This window comes from Propithecus coquereli, unplaced genomic scaffold (assembly GCF_000956105.1).
Source record: "Propithecus coquereli isolate 6110/MARCELLA unplaced genomic scaffold, Pcoq_1.0 Scaffold107, whole genome shotgun sequence".
Lineage (NCBI taxonomy): Eukaryota > Metazoa > Chordata > Mammalia > Primates > Indriidae > Propithecus > Propithecus coquereli.
The window spans coordinates 2,729,470-2,740,531 of record NW_012134636.1 but is presented as its reverse complement, the minus strand read 5'-3'; the positions used below and the strand labels follow the sequence as shown (position 1 = coordinate 2,740,531).

General features: G+C 43.0%; 1 protein-coding gene across 3 annotated transcripts in view; it reads right to left on the bottom strand.

The window, feature by feature from the left end:
- Positions 1-11,062, bottom strand: part of ITPR1 (inositol 1,4,5-trisphosphate receptor, type 1) — a 304,534-nt gene that overhangs the window by 185,365 nt on the left and 108,107 nt on the right. For all 3 annotated transcript variants that reach the window (XM_012647244.1, XM_012647253.1, XM_012647261.1), the window contains exons 4-8: positions 7,920-8,006; positions 5,417-5,575; positions 4,132-4,230; positions 2,906-2,989; positions 2,642-2,788 (exon numbers count right to left, since the gene is read on the bottom strand). In XM_012647244.1, coding sequence (XP_012502698.1) covers positions 2,642-2,788; positions 2,906-2,989; positions 4,132-4,230; positions 5,417-5,575; positions 7,920-8,006 — 576 coding nt within the window. The remainder of the gene's footprint in view (positions 1-2,641; positions 2,789-2,905; positions 2,990-4,131; positions 4,231-5,416; positions 5,576-7,919; positions 8,007-11,062) is intronic.

Here is an 11,062-nt window from a genome sequence, read left to right as displayed (position 1 = left end):
TTTGAAAGAATCAGAATTAGACAGCTGCTACTTCTCAGAAGAAAACAAAATAGAAAATGCTCTGAAGTGGACTTTCAAGTAAAGTACCTAAATTTTTAGAAGTCTATACCTCAAAAGCTCTCCACAGAAAGTCATCATCTTTTATTCATTTCAATGTTGAGTAAGACATAGTACTTGCTCTTAAGGTACTAAAGTCAGCCACAGTGACTTCTATAGGGTTCTGGAATTTCTAAATTTCTTCAGTTTGTAACAGGACAGTAAAGCAAAGTATAAAGTTGTTTATAAAATGATGTCAACTATGCAAAAGTACCTTGTTCATAGAACTCCATGGAAGCGGGCGCATTAAGTTAATGAAACAGCAGTTCACCTCTTCCCTTGTTTTCTCAATTTTCAATTTTTCCCAATTTGCATTAACTTGGGAAGATGAGAAAGTCTCCCCCCCCCTTTTTTTTTTGCAACAGTATCCAAATTACCTGAGAAGCGTTTCTTAGAGACTGTTTTGAATGTATTAGAAACTCTATGGTGAGGACCACAGGGACATCAATGATCAAAGACAAAGTTCAAGACCAGGTTCTAGCTCTCAAGGAGTTTATAATCTAGCAGGATGGGCAGGTCCTTACGTAGACCTGTACGGTAACTAAAGGGCAAATGCCATGAGCGTAGAGAGGAGGAGAAGAGGAAAATGCATAGAGGGTGGAAATTAACAAAAACTTTATGCAGATTCCTTTTTATCATGTCCACTGTAGAAACTTTTCTATACCACGGACAAGATGAACCGACAACAATTTCCATGTTAAAAGAGCAGTGAGACAATTTTAAGCACAGGCAAAATATTTGAACAAGATGTCACTTCACGCCTATTAAAATGACTACATTGAAAAGATTGACCATCCCAAGTGTTGGTAAGGACATGGAAGAATTGGAATCCTCATACATTGCTGCTGAGAATGTAAAATGGTCCACCCACTTTGGAAAATAGTTTGGCAGTTTCTTACAAAGTTCAACATACACCTACCACATGACCCAGCTATTCCACTCTAGTATTTAGCCAGGAGAAATGAAAGCTTACATCCATACAGAGACTTGGGTACAAATGTCCCTAGAAGCTTTATCTGTAATAGCCAGAAATTGGGAAGAACTCAAATGTCCATCAACAAGTGAACAGATCAGCAAACTGTGGGGCATCCATGTGACGGAATACGGTGCAGCAACAAAGAGGAATGCGTGATCTGATACACGCAACAACATGGGTGAATCTTTAAATAATCACGCTGAGTGAAAAAAATCAGACCAAAGACTATATACTGTATGATTCCATTGATATCAAGTTCAAGAACAGGCGGTACTAACTTACGGAGACAGACACCAAATCAGTGGTTCTTTCTCCAAGAGGAAAGTAAGGACACTGCCCGGAAAAAGGCTCAAAGGACCGTCTGGGCTGCTGCTCTTGCTCTGTTTCTTGGTCTGCGTGCTAGTTACATGGCTGAATGTATTTGTAAAAATTCACTGAGCCGTGTACTTTTGACTTGGGCACTTCACTGTATGTCAGCTAGACGGCAACTGCAACATAACACAACTGAAGCTAGGGAGGAGGAAGAGAGGCAGCGGACAGAGAAATGTACCTGTGATAGGAAGACCCTGGGTGAGGAACTGAGCTCCACGTTAGCCCACACTCTCATTACCTCTGTCATCAAGCATTCAAACTGTTTCCTTCTCGGTCCTGCAATTCTAGTCTCTCCTTTCAATAATCTACATGCTGTGGGGAGAATCCTCTATGTTCTTTAAGTAGCACACTGATTATGTTACTCCCTTGCTCAAAACGAGTTTCCACATTTCTCCCCTGCCTATAAATTAAATCCCAACTTTCTACAGCCTGGATATATGGCCCTTCAGGCTCCGGTCTCCAAAAACAGTTTCTGTTTTGTTTCTCATGCGTGTCCTGTTCTCCCCGCCTAATAGACTTTTATCCCAAGGCTGCCTCCTCTTTCCAATTCTGTGCCATTCTCTTACAGGAAGTGACCTACCCCATTCACCTCTTCCTTCTGAAATGCAGATGGTCCTGTAAGCAGCACCTGTCTCCCTCAGGAAGTCTTCCTTAATCCCTCACACAACCAGTTCTTCCCTCACCGAAACCTCCAGAGCATGTGCAGCCTGCCTCTTGTCACCTCTCCCGTCCTGCTGTGTGCTCCAGTTATCTTGGTGTGTATTTTTTATTTCCACCCCATCACCCAATGTGTGAGTCACCTATGTATCATGTCAGGTAGACACTCAATTAAACAGTGTTGTGACAGATAAACAAGCAAGGGAGAGAAGAAAATAGAAGAGATCATTAGATGGCCCAGGGAAAGAATTTTCCAATTTCACTTTTGAGTTTGCTTCCGAAGTAGATAATATTTTCCTCCACAAGAACATCCGGCATCCTTCTGATATGTCGTGATGCACTTATTGAGCTAAGTCGTTCCAACCCATTTTGGGAACGGAGTGGGCATGAGTACCTGTTGTGACTTACATGCTCACGCGCGCACGCGCACACACACACACACACACACACACACACACGCACACGCACGCTGTGTATCTACAGGTTCGTGTCCTATAAGCCCGCAGGCCCTTTTCCTTGCTCTCCCACCCCCCTCCTCACCTCCACCTCCCACAGGGCTTTGGAGCTGGTGGCAGACGTGGCTGACTGCCGGCCTGTAGTTCGCAGGAAGACATGCTGCTTCTTCCTGTGCTCGTCACAGGTGAGAAACTTCTCCTGCTCAGCATGGAACAGCCTCACTACGTCACCCTGCAAGTCATTGCAAGAAAGAATTAAGGAAAAATGAATTTAAAAAGAGAACCAAACTGCTGTCCCAAGAAGAGCTAAGTATCAAAAAGCTGCTGGCCCAAAAAGCATCAAACTTACTCCCTTTAATATGTCATCTTTGTTATCACTCCATTTCATGAAAAGGACTATTTTCCAGCTTGTGTTGCAGTTAACGGAATTGACCTAGAAAACAAATTAGAGTTATTTTTCCACATACCCCTCACAGTAACTATGACATCCAGCCCCCAAATTCCTCACTGGAGCCCAAGAAGCGTGGCTGAGCTTTAGCCTAAAACCCTGAAGACTGACACCATTAAGATCATAGCACCTGCAAACTCAACTGGCCTGCTAGAAGTGTTCAACAATAAATGGTTCATTTGCACCAATCACTGTGTACACTCCAAGCGTGACTAATGGAACCAACCCTCTCCTGCCCTGCTGGAATGGTATTTTCCTTTTCCTCCAAGTCTCTCGTTCTACAGCCAGAAAGTAAAGTCCTAACAAAAACAAGTACTTATAAAATGAAATGAGCTACAAAGGCAAAAAAAAATGAGTCCAATGTATATATCTGAAAATGTTAATGATCATCATTAACAGCAGCAGCCATTGTTTGTGCACTGAATCTATGCCAGGCCCCAAGCTAAGTACTAACATTCACAATCCTCAGCAACACCCTGAAAAATAGGTCCAACCATCACCCCCATTTCAGAGACAGGGAAACGGATGCCCAGGGAGACTAGGTAACTAACCCACAGTCACAGAGCTAGGAATGGCAGACTTGGGGTCTGAACCCACATCTGTCCCATTCCAGAGTTTGTGTCCTTAACCATCAGACAGAATATTTATGTCACAAGCAAGCTACTGTCCTTGTATCCTATAGCTGCCAATTTAGAGGCCAAGCAGATGTATTGCCAAAAGCAAGGTATCACCCTTGCAGGGCTGCTGATGTTCTGTAGTGTTCCTTTCTTAGCGATCAGAGAAAGGCACCCTATTTAGGGAGACGAACTAGAAAAAAGTGCCGCTCTGGCCAGAAAATTTAGTAAAAGGGGTCTTTTCTGGCTAAACAAATTGGAAATCTATCCCCCAGTGCCATGAGGCTTAGCAAACTGAGCACTGGGGTGAACATAAGCCCCCACCCGCTGCACAGACTGGCATAACCTTATGTGACAGCCTTGACTCTGGGCCTCAGTTTCCTCACCTGCAGAAGGGATAGCACTGCCCCAAGTCACTGCTGAAGCCACTCTCAGCATGCTCACACACTGGCCCCAGCAAGGCCTGCTCCTGCAGCAGAACCCCACCCATAAGCCATAACTTGGCTTCCTTACCTCGTTGCAGCCTGGGTTATCCACCAGCTGGTGGCTGCTGGCATGAAGAGGCTGACCAGCATTGACAGGGTTCAGAACCACCTTGTCACCTATGACCACCTGGAACAGAAAGGAGCAATAGAGCTTTTCACAAAACCGATGAGGACTGCAGACTGACCAAGGGGTAGGTCTTAGAGGAGCCATAGAAGCCTGTACTGAAGAACACCCGTCCCCAGCAAGTAGAAAGACACAGCTTTTCAAACCTGACCCTGTGCAGGCAGGGGGTCATGTTTACAAGGCTGAGGCTGCATTTTGTTCCGTGACTGTCACTGATTACGTAGAGACGTTTCCAAGTCAGTCCGGAGCAGTAAGAAAAAGATCTTACCTCTGTTAGGCTCAGTTGAGGGACTTGTATAAATAAGCTCTAACTAAATTTTAGAAAAAACAGGATATGGTCTAAGGTAAGTCTTAATCTATAAAAGAATAAAGCCATGATTTCATGTTTCTAAACATATTTAAACTGTCCAAATCTTGTAAACTTAAATGGCACTATTAAAAAAATGTCAAAACCTAGTTTTAGGTTAAGGCCAGCTGAGCATTTTGAGAAGATTTCATGCTGTTTAAGGCACATATTTCTTTTTAATAAAAAAAGCAACTACTTTAGAATCTTTAACAAGGTCAAAAATATAGCTGAGAGCATTTAAACATATTCACTGTTCAGTATATGCCCATGTAATGGCTGACTAATTTAGCTAACAAATATCAGAATTGTTGTAAGTCTCCCTGAAAAGAATTCCTGTGGCTTTATATCCTCAAGAACCCCCGGGGAGCAGGCCCAGCTCCGGGACCAACTGCGGTTGCTGCCGGAGATGGAGAACTTGCCTGCTCACCAACGGGGAACCAAGGAGGCTCACCCCCAGGGCTACTCTCCCCCCATCCTCCCTCCCTTACTAACTTTATTGCTAAAATAGAAAGACATTACTATTCCAGCAGCGGATCTAGAATGACGCGGACCTTTCCAGGACATTAATACAGAATAGCTGTTCTCCTGGTAAAGTTACTGAGGTAAAGGGCAGTTCATACACTTTTTTCAGAAGTCCAGTAGGAAAAACATAGTGACTGTATTTAGGTCACACTTCTCCCCACATTTCCCTGTTTCCCAAACACTAGTTTCCATAGCAATTTCCTGTCTGCGTACAGGACAAGCTTCTGGTGTCGACTTTAAACTTCTGCTAGTGGACTCTAACACGTAGCTGGGGTTGGAGGCAGGGCAGGGAGCGCCTTCCAGGCTGGGATCTGCACTTACGCTGTCTCCGATGGACCGCAGCTTGTAGAACGGCTGAATATAGAACCAGGAGCCTTCGTTTCCGGCCTCGTCCAGCGTCACTCTCATGGCGTTCTTCTCCAGCAGCGCTGGAAGCCTCTTATTCACAGTTAGGTATTTATTACTTTTCAAATGTAGGAGCTACAAACCCACCAAGAGAAAAAGGGGAATGTCAGAAAATCCCTGGATTTTCTACCATTTCTCTCTCAGTCATATACACTATGTATCATACGTTCCTCCCCGCACTGAACTGCTTGTGAAGCTAAAGAATCACAAAGCGCCTGAGGCTTGGAATGATTAGACAAGAAGGAAGACTAAAGGGAGCAGAAGTGGAGGTCAGAATAGAAGGAACAAATACTTTTTTCTTTCTCCACATAGGCTTGGACATGATGGATATTGCTTGGGTCCACTGAACCACCATCTGCTATGTTAGTGGGGACAGGTCTAACCTCGTGTAAAGGCACTAAGGAACTGTGGTCTGATGTACCCTGACACAAGTGTGCAGCTAAGGAAGACAATTTTGAGCACAAGAGATTGATGCAGAAGGCAATCCCATTAGGGGATTGTCATTTCAATTGGAACACGGCTTGAATTTCCAAACACTTTAGTTTTGATTCTTGGGTAATGGTTACATGACATGGGGAAAGATTGTAGATGGGAAACAGTATGTCTGATAGATGGTCTAGACCAGGAAGAGTTGGCCAAGGCTTCCCAACTAAACAGGCTATAAGAGAAAACAGAAGGAAATACGAAGGCTGCCCCAGCCCTGGGGAAAAGGTAAGATCCATACGGGACTCTGTTGCTAACTGCCAATATCCCCACTTTCACGTGTGAACAGACACACTTGCTAGAACACTCCTAGGAGGTCCCTCAATCTTCTAAAGTGTTGTTCGAAGTGGAGGAGCAACCTTTCTGATCGGTGAGCCCCTGACACCCTGGGCCAAGATAAACGAGGGGAAGGCAATGTCTTCCCAAGCCCCCATTGTTCCCCTGGGCCTGCACGCACCTGTCCAGGTGCTAGACTCGGTTTATAAACCAGTTACCTACAGGTGGATCCCAAGGTCCAGTAATAATAACTGGGGAAGTAATAATAACTAAGATTAGTTACTACGTATCCACAGCACCTCTGTGACAGGCACCTCTCGACCATCCCAGGAAGCAGATGCCATTAGCATTTCCACTGTGCTGGTGAGCAAACTGAGACATGGTAAGATTTCTTGCCCTAAATCTCACAATAAGTCACAAAACCCAAACCAGAACGCATTTGGGAGTTTATGTCCTTCGCCCCTGTGCGCCTCTTTCATCTTCATCTCAAGCCATAGTCTCTGATCTGACTCAACCAGAGACTCTTAACTTCCAGGGTGCTGGCCTGGCCCAGCGGGAGAGCTGAGGCTGAACTTGGAGCCCACCTGGACCCTCGTGTCCATTTCTGAACTGGATGTAACTTGAGGAGGGGAGTGGGACTGGCAGGAACTAACCTTCAGATGAGTTTGGAAGCAGATTTTGGAAGCTACTTTCACTATTTTCAAAAGGCCTAATATAAACTCCAAAAAGTTGCTTTTACCATTTTTTTTTTTAACTAGTTCTGAGATCCTCCTGATTAGTACTTCTCTATACCTAATAGCAATAGAAATGGGAAGGAATTCCTTTGTAATTAGGAAATTAGGAATGTTTACATAGTAAGCAAAACCTTTCAAAAAGAAAAATAATGAGGCAAAATAACCCAATGGGTCCAGGTGCTCAAAAGTTGGTAACTACTACCCTTTGTGCCTGGGTCAAAATGATTCGGTAATAGAACAAATTGAGAAGGCCACGTTTGGCACTGGGCTTCCTCATCCAGTTTTCTTCAAGACTGGGATAGACCCAGAGGGATCTGTTGAGCAAAACCCACAGCAGCTGTTTCCTGGATTGTGTTTTATCCCCATGCCAAATTTAAGGGCACGAAAGATAAGCAAATAAACCTCACAACCATGAGACAAGACATGAGAGGACAATCACATTTTTGATAAATACAAAACTTTTCCGAATGATAAATATTTTTTATTTGAAAAATTCTGAGGGTAGAAAACTGCTCTTATTACCTCTAGTAAGCAGCTATTGACCAACAGATAAAAGTTACAGGAAAGCCAATTCTCACCAAATACGAAGAATTTTCAAGCAACTCAAGTTAAACAAAACTGCGACAGCCAGGTTCCTTTTCAGGTAGGGAGCCTCCCATTGGAAATATCTAGACATACCTTAAATTATCAGCCACAGGGAGGGTGAAGTATTTAACAGATTCTCACACTGAGACATAACCAACCAAAAGCCTTAGAGTCCATCATATACAACAAGAAACACTAGACTCTGCAATAAAGTGGCTGTCTCCATGGAGTCCCACAGTATGGGTGCCCAAACCCTGTCTCAGGGGTGTGTTTTCTCAGTTCCGTCTTCTGTATAATAACACAGCAGCTCCAGAAGGTTCGGAACGGCCGCCTTGACTTACCTGGATCACATTGCCATACTGGATTACGGTCCCCAGCAATTTCCTGTTTTCTGTCTCATTCTGCTTCTTTTCCAAGTCTGCAGCATGCTGTACATTGAAAAGAAAGACGGGTCACAAAGAAGAAATAACAGGTTATATTCCTCTGCAGGGATGCTAATCAAATGTCACCAGTTAATACAAGAATCACAGAAATGAGCAAATTCCTGAGTACACCCTGAGGCTACATGAAGTGAGCCAAGGAGTCTGAAAAGCCAATCCACTTTGCCTTTGCTTTCTTGACCTTTTGGCTTCTTTAAAATGCACTTTTTCTTTAAGGAATTTATGGACATTTGCTTAGGGACAGACTAAGCCAAAAGCTTAAATATTTTTTAAAGAAAATAGGGTAGGGGTGGGAGGGAATGTGCATAGCCTTTTTATGATTTGTAAAAGTCCTCTTTAAGGCTCTGGAATTAAATAAAACTAGATTTAAATGGCTGGTTTGTGGTGGTTTACGGTTTTGTGACCCTAAGCGTGTTATTCAACATCAGCGAGCCTCATTTTTCTCTTTTGTAAAATGAGGATAAAAATGGTACCTACACTTCACAGGAACCACACAGCATAGTGCCTGGTCAGTGCGGGACAAGAAGTGTTAGGTATTATTGTGAAACATTAATTATAATTTAATTTTCATGGTAATTCCTTGAGGGGAAGACCACTACCCCAATCTTAAAGAAGAAACAGACTCAGAAAGATTAAAAAGTTTGTTCAGGCCTGTAATCCCAGCACTTTGAGAGGCCAAAGCGGGAGGATCACTTAAGGCCAGGAATTCGAGACCAGCCTGGGTAACATAGCAAGAGCCCATCTCTACAAAAAATTTTAAAAATTAGCTAGGTGTAATGGTGCATGCCTATAGTCCCAGCTACCCGGCAGGCTAAGGTTGGAGGATCTCCTGAGCCCAGGAGTTGGAGGCTGCAGTGAGCTATGATCATGCCACTGCATGCCATCCTGGGTGGCAGAGCAAAACTCTGTCTCTAAAATCTAAAAAAAAATTTTTTTTTAATAACAGTTTGGTTAACATTGCATAGCTAGTTAGATGATGGGTACAAAAGGGGTTTGTCATAGCATTTTCTCAACTTCTGTGTACATTTGAAATTTTGCTTAATAATTGTTTTAAATCACACATTTATTAAGAGGTAGAGATAATCCTCAAATCCACATTTGGGTTAACTCCAAATTCACACAGTTACATTACTAGTAACTCAGAGGCTAAGAGACATCACCAGTCCAAATTTGGCAAGCTAGTGCGCATGACAAAGCTGGACTCTGTCTGGGTGCCAGGGCCACCATCCTGAACAGTCATTTTTCATGCGTTCACCTGTACCGCTCTGAAAGTACTGTTATCGTGTTACTATAATGCTAAAGGGGAACCAGCTGCACCCTAGGCAACAGCAAGCTGTTATTCGAAGGCCTGTCTCCCAAACCTAGACTGGGTGAAAGAGAAGTAAAATGACAAGGAAGAAATAAATGAGTATCAAATCTGATGGGAAGTAAAACTCTGATGATGAATAATGTACTTCAGAAGTGTTTCCAACGTTCTCCTCCTAGAGCTTCCCCTTTCCTTGAGGCAAGACACTACCAGATGCCAACAGGTCCTCTTTCCCAGGTCACAGGGCTTCATCTGCACAGGGCCCTTCTGGACGTGGTCTTGGGTCCCCTACATACTGGCTTCATCATCGTGGCCACATCAGTTAGTGTTACCAAATCTCGCTCAGTATTCTCATCACGAAATGCGGACGATGTAAGCCTTTCGGGGCTATTGTAAAGATTAGAGAAAATGTATGCCAGACACATAATGGGCATTCAATAATAAATTTTAACCATTATTATTATACATAAGTTTCTAAAACTAAGAAATGTTCTCATGATGAGAATTTCAAAAGGTGGCCTAAGTTGGCCGGGACAGGAATCTTTCATTCTCCTTCAAATTCAGCATCTGTTCTACCTCTACCTGGAGCATAGGTATTATTAGGAAGGTACGTCTTCAGAGAAAAAGGAGCTGCAGGAAGCAATCCCAAACCAGAATGAAACCGTACGACAGGAAGGAAATGATCTGCACACGTTGGTGTGATCACTGCAAGCTGACCGCATGAGCATCAGCTCTTTAAAACCGTGGTCCATTCAGAGGCTGCCCTCTCTCTTTTTTGGAATTAGTTTCCAATCTGCTACTCCCAGTTACACAAGGATAAAATCCACTGGATTCAAGACACATTCAGAAACAATACCAGTGCTGACAACACGGCGATTCCTGGCCTCTAAGCTGCCGTCAGCACGGTTCCCTGAAAGTTCTCTTTCCCCTACATAAACACGCTCCCTCATGGCCTCCCACCGCTTGTTCTCCCTAATTTCATGCCTGTGCCTCACACCCCCTCCTAGATCTCTACAGTAGCCACAGGCTCTGCAGGTAGTTTTCCAAACAAAACACTGGACTCAATCCATTTGGAATGAAGTTTTATGCTTTTGTGGAGACCCATTTGTTCTTTCTGCTAAGCATTTCTCAGCTAACACTGACTGGAAACTCAAGAGGAGAAAAATGTCAAAGGGAGAAAAACCAGTGGATTCAGTAAAATAAAACAACATTTTGCAACATGCAAATATAGTTTTTCTCTGCTCAAAACATCACAACTGAAAGGATTCAGCTTTAGAGAATTTTTCAGTAGCATTTCTTGGACTCAAATGATACAAGAGTTCCTCTTTAAGAGGGAAAATTCTCACAGACATTCCCCTTGCTCTCGAGAATTTCCAACGGGCTCAGTTTGAGAAACACTAAAATATGAAGCTCCTACCTATGCTTAGGCTAAGTACAGAAGAAAGGCAGTAACCCAATGGTCACTGGCATATCTAAAAAGAAGTGACAAATTAGTCATCAAGGAGGTGTATATTCCACATTAAAGACTAATTAAACACTAGCAGCTCTAAAGAGCAAGCGCATTTGTCTAAAGATATATAAAAGGTAAAAGTAGAACCGAAAATTAAAACAAAATTGGAGAATAAATATCTAAAGATTTCTCTTAAGATATTCTTAAATATCACATCTAAAACTCTTTTAAAACTCTGTTAAACTAAGAGTTAAAACTACTTTAACTCTAATAAAGTTTAATGATAAC